Here is a 15,263-nt window from a genome sequence, read left to right as displayed (position 1 = left end):
AAAGTGTTTGTGTAACTAAACATAGAAAAGGTGCAGTAAAAATGAGATAGGGAAGATAAAAAATGGTGCACCTGTGTAGGGCACTTACCATGAATGGAGTTTGCAGGACTGGACGTTGCTCTGAGTGAGTCAGTGAGAGAGAGCGTGGTGAGTGAATTGGAATGCCGAGGACATTATTGTACACTGCTGTAGCCTTTATAAACACTGTACACTTAGGCTACGCTAAATTTATTTTTTAAATGTTCTTTCTTCAATAGTAAGTTAACTTTGGCTTACTGTGACTTTTTTATCTTATAAACTTTTTAATTTTTTAACTTTTTGATTCTTTGAAGTAACACTTTGCTTAAGACACAGATTGTCAGTTGTATAAAAATACTTTATATCCTTATTCTATAAGCTTTATTTTACTTTTATTTTTATTTTTTTATTTTTTTGAGATGGAATTTTCCTCTTGTTGACCAGGCTGGAGTGCACTGGTGTGATCTCGGCTCACCGCAACCTCTGCCTCCCGGGTTCAAATGATTCTCCTGCCTCAGCCTCCCAAGTAGCTGGGATTACTGGCATGCACCACCACGCCTGGCTAATTTTGTATTTTTAGTAGAGACGGGGTTTCTCCATGTTGGTCAGGCTGGTCTCGAACTCCTGACCTCAGGTGATGCACCTGCCTCAGCTTCCCAAAGTGCTGGGATTGCAGGCATGAGCCACCATGCCCAGCCTTTAAGCTTTAATTTATTTTTAAATTTTTAAACTTTTTGTTAAGAACTAAGACACAAACCCACATTAGCCTAGACCTACACAGGGTCAGGATCATCAATGTCACTGTCTTCCACCTCCACATCTTGTCCCACTGGAAGGTCTTCAGGGTCAGGAGCTGTCTGTCATCTCCTATGATACCAATGCCTTCTTCTGGAATACCTCCGGAAGGACCTGCCTGAGACCATTTTACAGTTAACTTTTTTATTTGTAAGTGGAAGGAGTATGCTCTAAAATAATGATAAAAATATAGAAAATATATAAACGAGTAACATGGTTGTTTATTATTATCAAGTGTGATGTACTGTACCTAATTGTATGTGCTATGCTTTTGTACAACTGGTGGCACAGTTGATTTGTTTACACTGGCATCATCACAAACATGTGAGTATAGTGTTGCATGATGTTAGGACAGCTATGATAGGAAACTTCCCAGGTGATTATGGGACCACCGTGGTCTGTCATTGATGGAAACACCATCGTGCGGCACATGACTGTATTTGTCCCTCCTTATTGAGTGGTTGTGAGAGTTATTGGGATCAAGTGCCTGAGCTCTTAGCACGGTGACTGGCATGCTGGAAGTTTTAATAATGGCACTTCCGTGACTCAACTGCCACTCTCCTTACATCAGTCAAGCTTAAAGAGTATTTTCTTTAGATTATGCAAGTATGCTCTAGAGTTATTATATTAAATTGGTACAAATGGAAAGTATAAAAAAAGAAAAAATTCTCCCATGCCACTATCTGGAAATACCCACTGTCAACATTCAGCTGAGCTCTTTCTTAAATAATGCTCTAATTGATTTGCATTGCTATATATTAATGTTTGTTTTTTATTCTGCTTGTTTGGATTTTTCTCATATACATGTGTGCTTTTTATAAGAAAATCATGGACAATAAAAGTTGATATCTTGAGGTAAAGTATAGGCATAACCATTTTATGTTATTTAGAATTATTTCTACTAGATTGAATCATATGAAATTGCCAATATTCAACCTCTTCTGACCTATATAAATGCCAGTTTCATATGCTCAACTTAATAATTGCGATAGGCTTGCTAAAAATCTTGAAAGCCTGCAGGAGACAAGGGATTTTATGTTCACAGCTATATCCCTGGGGCCTGAAACAGTGCCTGATGGGTGAATCCAAACTTTGTTTTGAAATAGAAAAGGATTGCTACTGATAAAAATAATTTCATTAAAATAGAAATGAAATGGAAATATATTTGAACTGCACTGTAGAGAAAATCAATTAAGGAACCAATTTAGTTCCAGTTGGGCCAATGGAATTGGCCCTGGCAAAAGCTTAATCAATGAAAATCAATCAATGTTGGTGTAAACTGTTTAAATGTAAAGGACGCATATTCATTAACATGAATAATAACAACCAGAATGTCACAACAGTGAGGGTAGAAGCCTTTCGTATGCAAATTAGGAAATGGCATGACTACCAGGAAAGGTGCTGGCTGTGTGGCTTGAACTCAGCAGCTAGTTCCAAAGCCAAATTTTTTCCACATATCCAGACTGCCTACACCTTCTCCTAATTACATACTGTCAACATAATGCATTGCTTCATGAATTACCATTCGAAATAAGAGAGTTCACGTTATTTCTTTGATGCCTGTCCCCATTCTTAACATAGTGGACCTTTGAATTACCACTTTAAAGCAGTGTGCCTTACACATAGTTGGTGGGAGCTGGCTATCTGCATAGACGTTATGGCGTAGGTTTGAGGACATAGATTTTCAAAACAAATGGTCTAGCCTAGGCACGACAGCCCATGCCTGTAATCCCAGCACTTTGGAAGGCTGAGGTGGGAGGATCATTTGAGGCCAGGAGTTTGAGACCAGCCTGGGCAACATAGTGAAACCCTGTGTCTATTTAATATTTTTAAAAAAGGAAAGAGATGGTCTAAGTCTGAATCTCGCTCTGTCATTTGCAAACATATGACCTTGGACAAGTAACCTAATCTCTCTTAGTTTCAGTTTGGTTGACAATTAGATATCTACCTTCAAAAGTTATAATTAAATATTAAATAGGAACATGTGTAGCATGTTACTTTGTAAGCCACATCTAAGCCATTTCAACCAGAGCTATGATTATGATGTGAAGAAATTCAGACAGTTATTTGATAAATGGCTTAGATCACAGAATCCTAGAATTTTAGAGTATAAGCAGACCTCAGAAATGTAAGATATCTTCATGCCTCTTCTCACCCAGAGCATCAAAGAGGAATCAGCCTAACATTCAGGAATGTATTTGGGGTTACTTAAAGTTCACGTTTTCTCTTTATTGATTCTACCCATCCATGAGCATGGGATGTGTTTCCATTTGTTTGTGTCATCTATGATTTCTTTCAGCAGTGTTTTGTAGTTTTCCTTGTAGAGATCTTTCAACTCCTTTGTTGGGTATATTCCTAAGTGTTTTATTTTTTGCAGCTATTTTAAAAAGGATTGAGTTCTTGATTTGATTCTCCAGTTGGTCGCTGTTGGTGTATAGAAGAGCTACTGATTTGTGTACATTAATCTTGTATTCGGAAACTTTGCTGAATTCTTTTATTAGTTCTAGGAGTTTTCTGGAGGAGTCCTTAGGGTTTTCAAGGTAAACGATCATACCGTCGGCAAATAAGGACAGTTTGACTTCCTTTTTACTGATTTGGATGCCCTTTATTTCTTTCTCTTGTCTGATAGCTCTAGCTAGGATTTTCAGTACTATGTTGAAGAGGAGTGGTGAGAGTGGGCATCCTTGTCTTGTTCCTGTTCTCAGAGGGAATGCTTTCAACTTTTCCCCATTCAGTATTATGTTGGCTGTGGGTTTGTCATAGATGGCTTTTATTATATTAAGGTGTGTCCCCTGTATGCCAATTTTGCTGAGGGTTTTAATCATAAAGGGATGCTGGATTTTGTCGGATGCTTTTTCTGCTCTATTGAGATGATCGTGTGATTTTTGTTTTTAATTCTGTTTATGTGGTTTATCACATTTATTGATTTGCATATGTTAAACGATCCCTGCATCCCTGGTATGAAACCCACTTGATCATGACCATACTACCAAAAACAATCTATAAATTCAACACAATCCCCAAAGAAACACCACCATCATTCTTCACAGAGTTACAAGAAACAATTCTAAAGTTCATATGGAACCAAAAAAGAGCCTGCATAGCCAAAGCAAGACTAAGCAAAAAGAACAAATCTGGAGGCATCATACTACCTGATTTCAAACTATACTGTAAGGTCATAGTCACCAAAACAGTGTGGTACTGTTATAAAAATAGGCACATAGACCAATGGAACAGAATAGAGAACCCAGAAATAAACCCAAGTACTTACAGCCAACTGATCTTCAACAAAGCAAACAAAAACATAGTGGGGAAAGGACACCCTTTTCAACAAATGATGCTGGGATAATTGGTTAGCCACATATAGGAGAATGAAACTGGATCCTCATCTCTCACCTTATACAAAAATCAGCTCAAGATGGATTAAGGACTTAAATGTAAGACCTGAAACTGTAAAAATTCTAGAATATAACATTGGAAAACCCCTTCTAGACGTTGGCTTAGGCAAGGATTTCATGACCAAAAACCCAAAAGCAAATGCAATAAAAACAAAGATAAATAGCTGAGACCTAATTAAACTAAAGTGCTTTTGCATGGTGAAAGGAACTGTCAGCAGAGTAAACAGACAACCCACAGAGTAGGAGAAAATCTTCACAATCTATACATCTGACAAAGGACTAATATCCAGAATCTACAGTGAACTCAAATCAGTAAGAAAAAAGCAATCCCATGAAAAAGTGGGCTAAGGACTTGAGTAGACAGTTCTCAAAAGAAGCTATACAAATGGCCAACAAACGTACGAAAAAAATGCTCACCATCACTAATGATCAAGGAAATGCAAATCAAAACCACATTGCAACACCACCTTACTCCTGCAAGAATGGCCATAATCAAAAAATAAAAAAAAAACAGTAGATGTTTTTTGTGGATGTGGTGATCAGGGAACACTTCTACACTGCTGGTGGGAATGTAAACTCATACAGCCACTATGGAAAACAGTGTGGAGATTCCTTGAGGAACTAAAAGTAGAACTATCATTTGATCATGCAATCCCACTACTGAGTATCTACTCAGAGGAAAAGAAGTCATATTTGAAAAAGATATTTGCACACACGTTTATAGCAGCACAATTCAAAATTGCAAAATGGTGGAACCAACCCAAATGCCCACTAATCAGTGAGTGGATAAAGAAAATATGGTATGTATATATATATATACATACATACAATGGAATACTACTCAACCATAAAAGGAATGAATTAACAGCATTTGCAATGACCTGGATGAGACTGGAGACTATTATTCTAAGTGATGTAACTCAGGAATGGAAAACCAAACGTCGTATGTTCTCACTGATATGTGGGAGCTAAGCTATGACGATGCAAAGGCATAAGAATGATACAATGGACTTTGGGGACTTGCAGGGAAGAGTGGAAGGGGGTCGAGGGATAAAAGACAACAAATATGGTGCAGTGTATACTGCTTGGGTGTTGGGTGCACCAGGATCTCACAAATCACCGCTAAAGAACTTGCTCTTGTAACCAAATACCACCTGTACCCCAATAACTTACAAACAATTTTTTTAAAGTTCACGTTTGTGGTTGTATTGAAAGATAATTATTGGTAAATCCTAACTCTTCCTTTGTTCACCTATTTTAATTTCCCTTTGTCCATTGTTACCTGTCAGCCTAATAAAGCTGGTCTGTTAACCATGACAATGCAGTTAAGGAAATAGGTTCAGTCTCTTCTTCATGACCAGATGCAGCATCACAGTGTGGATGATGCCTTCCTCATGCATATGCAGCACTGCTAATTATTCTTCTTTAAGAAATAATGGCATGTCAGGACATGAAACCTGGGGCCACTGCCTTTATTTAATTAGGCAAGAATAAATTTGCACGTGCCTCTGCATTAAAAATAATCGCTTAATGTAATCGAATGTTGGTTTTTGCCATGCCCTTTTCCCAATGAGGCAGCATCTAGAAAGATCAAAAGATGATTTATTCCAGTACAGTGTGTGCAAAGGGGATTGAGTGTGTGCCATGTTGCATTTTCATTATAAATTTCATCCTGAGACCCAATTAACAGGCCTGTTTTCTCTTTCATTAAAATCACTTGTAGAAAAAAATGAAGGTAGGAGGGTTTTTATGGTATCACAGAGCAAGCAGCAAAATTGGTTATGCCCCATGAATTTCCTTCTTTTGCACATGGGTTCATTTCCAATTGAAGTCAGGATCTGAGGCTTGTGGTACTACTCTAGGGGCTGCTGGGTCTGAGGGGATGAGAGGCCTTGGATACAGATTATTATGGCCCTGTTACCAACCGTGTTACTACTACAGTAAATTGCTCTCATTCATGTTGATTTTTGTTAGCTGTTTAAAAGCATTAGACTGGTGGGTACACTTTTGTTCTTACTAGTATTTACTAGCAAAAAACCCTGTTTTTCAGCATTTCATTTTAAGTAAATATCTATTTTGTTGTTGAAGATAGGGTCAGAAGCAACTACTTTGCAATAAACAGCACTATTAACATTGTAGACATTTTCTTAAAATATTGGTCCTCAATTTCAACAATAGAATTTTATTTACTATAAAATGTTTATAGTAACCTACACATACACCTACACACACACACACACACACACACACACGCATATACACACAAACACAGCTACCCAGGGCTCAGTGTAGCATCTCTTCAAAGGCCGTCCTAGCAGAACCCCAGCCAGGTTATACTACCCTCTTCTCTGACACAGACCTTGAATGTTGAGCAGAGTTCTTTACCATAAAGGACAGAGACTCCTAACTTGGGATCCATGTAGAATTGAGGTTTGGGGACCTGAGGATTATGGAATGATAGGCACCCTCCTCTAGGAAGAGGGTCCTGTGCCAGATTTTGTGTGTGAGTGTGTGAGTGTGTGTGTGTGTGTGTGTGTGTTTAAGAACTAAAACAGGTTAAGAAGCACATCTATTCTAGTTTTGCTCTGATCTTATGAGACCAAAGAGGTTGAAAGGAACTTGGTCTTGGGAGTCAGATGAATTTGGGTTTGAGTTGTCTGCAACACATTTTAACTGTGTGGCCTTGGGCAGGCTACAAAACCTTTCCAAACCTCAATTTTCTCAAATTTAGAATAAGGGTAAGAAGGTTGTAGTGACAGTTAAGATGAGATAAATAGTAAATGCTAATTTTCTTTTTTCTTTCTTTGTCCCATGAATACTAATGAAAGCAAGTACCTGTTGTAACCCGTTCCTTGCTGGCCCTTCCCTAGCTCTCAGCATGCTGCCTGGCACACAGGAGGCACTCAAATGTTTGAATGGATGATGATTGGATAAATGGTTGAATGATGGAGTGCTTTGGTTTAATATCCAGATGAAATTTTTGTCTATAGTGATATTTCCCCAATGCATTTCTTTTCTTTTCTTTTAGACAGAGTCTCATTCTGCTGCCAGGCTGGAGTACAGTGGCGTGATCTTGGCTCGCTGCAACTGCTGCCTCCCACGTTCAAGTGATTCTCCTGCCTCAGCCTCCTGTGTAGCTGGGACTACAGGCACACGCCAGCATGCCCGGCTGATTTTTTTGTATTTTTAGTAGAGACAGGGTTTCACCATGTTGGCCAGGATGGTCTCTATTGCTTGACCTCGTGATCCGCCCACCTTGGACTCCCAAAATGCTGGGATTACAGGCATGAGCCACGGTGTCCAGGCAATGCATTCATTTTCTAAGGGAGATCTTGGTGCTGTGCTTGCCTCTGCTATGACCTTCCCAGGACAGTTAGCCCCTGTCCTGTGCAAAATCTTTCTGGGTACATAAAAAGATTTGAGGCCAGGCGTGGTGGCTCACGCCTGTAATCCCAGTACTTTGGGAGGCCAAGGTGGGTGGATCACCTGAGGTCAGGAGTTCAAGACCAGCCTGGCCAAATGGTGAAACCCCATCTCTACTAAAAATACAAAAAATTAGTTGGGCGTGGTGGTGGGCACCTGCAATCCCAGCTACTTGGGAGGCTGAGGCAGGAGAATCGCTTGAACCCAGGAGGCAGAGATTGCAGCGAGCTGAGATCACACCATTGCACTGTAACCTGGGCAACAGGAACAAAACTCCGTCTCAAAAAAAAAAAAAGAAAAATTGTTTTTGATCTGCATGCGGAAGATCATGATCTGTGTTGGGCACTTTGTCTATATCAGTGCTGGACAAACTACAGCCTGTAAGCCAACTCTGGCTTTTTGCCTGTTTTTGTAAATAAAGTTTTATTGGAACATAGTCATACTCATTGATTTACTAATTGTCTGTGATTGCTTTTGTGCTTTAGCAGAGTTGAATAGTTATGACAGAGACCATTTGGAGTGCATGGTCTAAAATATTTATTATGGGGCTCTTTACCAAAAAAGTTTGACAACCTCTGATACATATGTTATACTACATATTATCTATATATTGTACTCCAACTCTGCAGGATTGGTCTTAAAATGCCCTTTTTATGGATAAGGGAGTTAAGACCCACAGAGTTTAGTCTTTCGATTGAGACTACAAAACTTATGAGTGCTTAGCATTTGAATTCACGTGTATGTGATTCCACAGCCCATGTTCTTTCTACTAACCACTCATATTTTTCAACTCAGCCAAAACCTAGTTGAACCACCTTCATCTACCAGTCCTGCTTGGTGACCATGGCTTGCATGGTGGTGATGGCCCCTGGTGGTGGTACAACCTGGAAATCCTAGCATTTGTCAGCAACCTGGCTCAGGTCAACAGTATCAGTCGTGTGAATGTATAAGCAGGTGAGAGAGTGGAATAAGGATTTCAAAGGCTAATACTACAGATGGCAGAGTAATATAGATAGGCGAACATATTGCTGCTTTCCAAGGGTCAACAGGTTGAGGATTTCCAAAAGGGTCCTTGTTGCTGCTGGACATGGCATCCAATCTTGTTGGGTGCCCTTGGTGAGTAATGTATAAATACTTGTACATTTTCAGCCCATAGCTACAGGATATATTTCCTCTTCCCTGGACTATTAGGCTGTAAGACTTTTGGACCCCCATGCTTGTTCCCTGCTATTATGCTCTTTCATTGGCCAATCTGACTCCAAATTCAAGTGGAAAGTTCTTTCACAGTAGATTAATCCTGGTGGAAATTTGATTGTTTCAAGGGTTTACAGATGAAGTTCTGTGCTGCTTCTGTTAGCATACCAACTGCCCTTGGTTGCTACTTCTCACTCTATCTTCATGCTTCCGTTTAATTTTTCTAAGCTCTTAAACTGGTTAACATTGAATAAAAGAAACAAAATTGGAAGAAAAAAAAAAACAGCTATTCCTGCACTAATTGACTGCACCACAGTGTTTGTCTTGTAATTGTGACAAGCTGACAATAAAATAACAGTGACAAAGTTACAGCCACCCAACTGGATGTAACACAGTTGGGTAATTTATCCATCTGTCAAAGGATGAATCTAATGAAAAATGGCTGTAGTGTTAATTGTCATATAAAAATGGATATTGTAACAGTGGGTTGTTGAGGGGCAAGGTGAAGATTAGGAAGGCAAACATTTTTCCTGATTGTTTTTGTAGTCTGTGTGGCTGGCATTATATTAGAGGAGTGTGTGACTCTAACTTCATCGGTTGTGAAGCTGCTGATGGAAGGATTCCATGGAAAAGCAGCAGAGCTGCAGAGTGGACAGGGAGAAATCAGAGCTATAATGAACTTTGTATTTCATTGTGTTCTACAACAGGAACCCTTATTCCTCCAACGATGAAATCCTATAGTCTAATGTGGTAGCTTTCACACTCTAAAAATCAATGTATCTTTCAGTTTATGCTGAAAATATAAAACAGATAAGAGTGGGGCTGCTCTGGTTTAAGTAGGGGTAGAGAAACCTGGTAAAATGAAGTCACATTTCACTTTTGTGCTAGTGTAACTCCATAGGGAAATAATGGGTTGATTAAAATTCTTGGTCTGTTGTTTAATTATTTAAAGTAGATGCTTCTAACAGATATTTTTGTCTTTTGGTTCATTCCTAAAATATTTTAATCTCCTTTTTTTTCTAAGCTTTAAAATATCCAAATAGCTCTCCTTTTTTTTTTTTTTTTTTTCTCTCCCCTGACTCTAGGTAATGTTACATCTAAGCACCTCTTATCGGCCAATGCTATTGATGGTTAATTTGTATTTCTGTCTTGGAAACATGTTCATTAAGAACCTGTCACAAGACTCAGATCTACTACTTGATGGAGATTATAGAGCAAATGTTAAATTTATAAATTATTGTTGAATCCTTTGAGTTGGGAAGGAATTGACAAACTAATAGAATTTTGGTATATATTGATGAGACAGAGTGCTGATGGTGATGCATATAATCTCCAGGTAAGGAAGAGGTAGAAACAAGGCATAGAAATCTACTTAATGATGCCTCCTAGAGTTGTTCACCCCCAGGTGTGCTGGGTGTGAGCAGTGAGTGGTGTTAATTTGGGAAAGAACAAAGCATGTTCACAGACTGGCTGGGATCCCATTGTGTACTAATGAGTGTACCAGGTAATAATTAGTGAAAGTCCTTGTGTTTGCTCTTCCTGTAGCCATACCAAGAAGGCAAGGGGTTGATGGGCTATCATTTCTGCACAGCTTCTTTGCTGTGTTTTCTCTTGAGCCCATGTGCATTTTTATTATTGGTTATAGTTTTTGTGTATGTGTGTAGTGGTATTTGGGGGTGGGTGTACATAAGGCTTACATCACTTGATTGCCAGCTTTACTGAGCTCACATGTTGTCCTTATTTTTGCGTTTGCCAGGGAGAAATGCCTGCTGCCTCTCCAGTTGGCTTTGGAATCCAAGAATGTGAAGCTGGCCCAACACGCATTGGCAGGGATGCAGGTATGGCTTTGACTGAATGCAGTGGGATGATAGAAATTGACAGGCCACTTTGGCATTGAAAGGGCAAATAGTTAACATTTTAAATACTGGCTGTTTAAAGACTTAGACAGAAATGTGATTGAACTAGGAAATAACCATAGAGAATAACAGGATTTTCTTATATTCACCAGAATTTCTCTGTACACAGCATTATTTCATTGAACCTTTGTGATCAGACACTGATTCATGTGGACGTAGCTAAGCCCACAAAAATAGGGATTTGTGTGTGTGTGTGTGTGTGTGTGACATCTTTCAGGAGAGTAAGGGATCCCAAAAAAGAGACCACAAGTTCATACCAATTCAAATCTTATACATTCAACATCTGTGGTTCTATATAATAAAAACTGATGGTAAACTGGAAAGATTTTGTTTTGTTTTTTTATTCCACAGTTAGATTGAGGAGTGGATTATTATCTTTTATTTCCAGAGCAAGATTGGGAAGTAAAAAGAAATTTGGTTTAACAAGAAAAGTCAGATTTGCTTGAATACATTTTTTTGGTTTGTGTTTTACACCAAACATAATGGGTCTAATTCTAATAGTAAAAAGGTGCTGACTATGTAAATACACATACTTTTTGAAGTGGTTGGCCTCTAAGAGACAAGCGCTGTGAAGTTGAAGCCTGCAGGAGTTTGTTCAGTGTGGCCATGGATAAACCACGGTGGCATTTGTCAGATGTCTTTTTATGTCAGTGCAAACTGCTTCATAGTTAGCTTTTTTAGTTCAGAAAGTTCCCAATACCTTTTAAGGTATTGGGAAACTTATGAAATAATGAGAAAACAGCTCTTTTTCCCCCAGCAGATTGGAATTAGATAATGTATATTTTTGTACACAGCAGTATTTGAATCTTTTAAACATTATCAATAATGTTATTAAAAACCTTTTGCTTTCCTCCAATGTAATTGGGCCAACCATAAAAATAGTTGAGAATTTGTTTTCATCTGCCACTTTTGTTCCTTTTTCTCTAATGTTATGTAGATTTTGCATTTAGCTTCTCTCCCTTTTTTCTTTAACCCTGGAATATTCTAAATTGCAGTGCCATGTTTTCAAGGGCTTACTGAATCGTGTTAACTGAAGCAACTTGGTAGGCTGTGAGTCGTCCTTTTACCATCCCCCGCTACCTCCTGTTAACTTTAGGCATATTTTTAGAGCTTCTCAGTTTTTATCACTTTAAATAAAAATAAATTGTATGTAAACTCTAATTCTGGGCTTTCTTGAGTATACCACATGATTCTGGAAAAAAAAAGTCCTTTTGAAAGAATATAGGCAAAATTTCAGGGAGTCTTAAGTAGAAAGGTTTGAAATATTATTTTCAAGATCTTCAGTGGTGTGAAGGTAAAAGAGGGAGTTATTACACTGGATGGATCAGAATTCTCAAAGTTCTTCACAGGCTGCAACTCGAAGTCCCTTTGGAGAAGAACAAATTGAATAGGGACAAATATAAAGGTCTATACTGGGGTCTCAAAAATCAATTGCACCAAGACAGCATGGAGGAAAGTAGCTTAATTGCAGTCCTTGTGAACAAGAATTAGGGGTTTGAGGGTGAAATTCTATGCCTCATTCACAGGCATAGAATGTACTGTGACAACCAACTAAGCTCATTTGACCTGAGAATGTGATCCAAATTATGTATCACTAGTTAGTATCAGACCACTCTTGAGGCCACATTCTAAGCACAAGTGAAACCTTATCTGGCAGAGAACATTTGGAGGAGCCTGAGGAGGTTTAGTGTGGAGAAGACAAGACTTGGGTGGACCTGATAGCTGGTTTCAGATCTTTTAGAAGCTTAATCTGTGTGTCTCTGGAGGAAGATGAAGGAGTAGAAGTTGTGGGCGGGGGGGTTTTGGTACAATCTGGAAAAAAATTTTATGAAAATGAGAAAGAGATAGAGAAAGCCTATCCTGCGAGGTGGACTCCTGGGAGTCCTCATAACAATGAATGTCTTCTGGATGAGGTTTGGGGGGATGCATTTTCTGATGGGGAAATACATTAAGATTTCTGGATTCCTAAATAATTCCTGGATAAATGACAGGTCACATTAGGAAGTAAAAAGATAAAAACCTGAAAAATGATCTTGTCTACAAGACCTTCTTTCCTGTGATGAAGCCACAGTTAGAAAGTGTGTGTGTGTGAGAGACTAGTGGGTAGGGCTAGATTCCTCTTAGCATGATCATTCTCCATCCCCACCACCTAAATACCTTATATGGCTGGCACATCAGAGTTTCACTTGATGGCATTTAGAATGAATAGTCCAATAGCAGGAAAAGGTCTTTGCCAAAAACCATTTACTCAGGGTTGCGTGCATTTTTCTTTTCTTTAGAGACAGAGTCTTGCTCTGTCGCCCAGGCTGGAGTACAGTGGTGCGATCTTGGCTCACCGCAACCTCTGCCTCCCGGGTTCAAGCAATTCTCCTGCCTCAGCCTCCTGAGTAGCTGAGATTACAGGCACTCACCACCACACCTGGCTAATTTTTGTGTTTTTAGTAGAGACAGGGTTTCACCATGTTGGACGGACTGATCTCGAACCCCTGGCCTCGTGACCCACCTGCCTCAGCCTCCCAAAGTGCTGGGATTACAGGCATGAGCCACCGCCCTTGGCCGCATTTTTCTTTTTATTGGCACATAGCATACATAAGTCCTTTCCTAATGGCCTCCAGCTACACGCCTCCCCGGTAAGAAAACTGATCATCAATCCATAATAAGATACAACCAAATAAGGCAACAGGGGAGAGCCTATCTGTGATCACTGCCTTGTGCCTCTTTACAGAAGCTTCTGTCGGAAGAGAGGTTTGTATCCATGGAAACAGACTCTGATGAGAAGCAGCTGCTCAATCAGATCCTGAATGCCGTGAAAGTGACGCCTTCGCTCAACGAGGACCTGCAGGTGGAAGTGATGAAGGTTGGTTTGACGTGGCCACCAGTGTGCGTCATTGGGACAGGAACACATTCGGATCCCCTGCACTTGTTATCTGAAAATGCGTCTGCGTTGCGGTCATGCTAGCTCGTCTTTCATTCGGAACGGATGCTTGTTATTCTTGCTCGTGGACCCCCTAAATTACCCTGATGGTTTAACATCAAAAAGGGACAATTTCAATAAATCCGTGAGATTTTTGGCCTCGTTCTGCATTAAAGGCTATTAGAAAGTATATTTGTAACCTTTTAAGAGAATGTGTGTGAGTAGTTCCAGCATGGGGTAGATCTGATTATTCCGGGTAGTCTGCCTGCTTTCATATGTTAAAACAAAGCAATAATAATAATAATAATAATAATAATGTTTTGATATATACTGAGATTTCAGAATGGTCAGTTTAGGGGGAGAAAGACCACAGTTGGGAGGCATATCAGAATCACATCTTTTTTTTTTTTCTCCTTCAAGTTACATGAAACTTACCTCCCTCATTCCAATTACCACCTTCCTTTTGGGGATAGCATCTCTCCCTCCTGCTTTCCCTTTCTTTTAAGAATCACCATGATTGGGGGTCCCTTATGCTGAACAGTGTGTGTCATATTCTCTGAGTGAATGGTGAGTTGGGCAGAAAGGATAGAAACTCTGCCCCATAACAGCACTTTGGTCATGGTAACACAGCAGGAACCAATAAGAAAGCTTTCAATAATGCATTCCGTCCTTTTCCTCTCTCGAGGAGCATATGTTGAGGAATATTCAGGAATAGTTGGTGTCATCCACTGGTGGATTTCTCCCTGGAAATGCACTGAAGGATTTTTGTCTTGGATTAGAGACTGCACTTCTCCTGGTTTCAGTTTCTCATTCAGAAAAGATTGACTGCAGTCATGACATTCTCTTGATGTCCTGGGCCTCACCCTAACCCTGTTGGTGGGTGGTTCAGGGTGATGATTAAGAGCTCAAACTCTGAAGCCAGCCTGTCTGGGTTTCAACTCTTATTCTTCCACTTCCTAGCAGAATGTCCTTGGACAGATGTCTCAGTCACTCTACCTTGATTTCCTTTTCTGTGAAATGGGGGCAATAGTAGTACCCACCCAATAGGATTGTTTTGAAAATTGAATAAGGTGATATTTATAAAGAACATAGCACAGTATCTGGCACAAAGCAAGTGCTTTAGAAATGTTATGTATCACTACTGGTACCATGGCTGCCTCCTGCTGCTGAATCAGAATCTCAGTGGATGGGACTAGGAATGTGCAGCTTTCACTAGCATCCCAACTGATTCTTAAACACAATGAACATTGATGATGCCTGAGCTAGCTGATCTTTAGGATCTCATTCATCTTTAACTCTCTTTGATTCTGGAATGTACAGTTTTGTCTTATCCTTTAAGTTTGGCAGCCGTGCATTCTTAGGAACCACAGAGTGACCCCTTCCAGCTTTGTTTTACTTCTCCACTACCTCTGGGCCACTCTTGAAACAGAGGCAAAGCCAACTGCCATGCTAACCGCTTTTGTAACTTCGAAGTGCAACCTGTGAATCTTTTTTCTGCTCTTAGGTCTCCAAATACTGGAGAGTCAGCTTTGGTGTCATACTAAGATATGCAAGTCAGATTACATATTATTCTGGAAATTCTCCCAGGAATGGTTTTTTGTGGAA

At 39.6% G+C, this 15,263-nt stretch overlaps 1 protein-coding gene across 1 annotated transcript in view; it reads left to right on the top strand.

The window, feature by feature from the left end:
- The first annotated feature begins 10,588 nt into the window (after positions 1-10,588).
- Positions 10,589-15,263, top strand: part of ARFGEF3 (ARFGEF family member 3) — a 136,154-nt gene continuing 131,479 nt past the window's right edge. The window contains 2 exon segments of the mRNA XM_011978416.1: positions 10,589-10,666; positions 13,470-13,601. Of these exon segments, the coding sequence (XP_011833806.1) occupies positions 10,661-10,666; positions 13,470-13,601 (138 nt within the window). The 5' untranslated portion in view covers positions 10,589-10,660.

Source organism: Mandrillus leucophaeus, unplaced genomic scaffold (genome assembly GCF_000951045.1).
Source record: "Mandrillus leucophaeus isolate KB7577 unplaced genomic scaffold, Mleu.le_1.0 Scaffold194, whole genome shotgun sequence".
Classification (NCBI taxonomy): domain Eukaryota; kingdom Metazoa; phylum Chordata; class Mammalia; order Primates; family Cercopithecidae; genus Mandrillus; species Mandrillus leucophaeus.
This window is presented reverse-complemented; position numbering and strand designations above follow the sequence as displayed.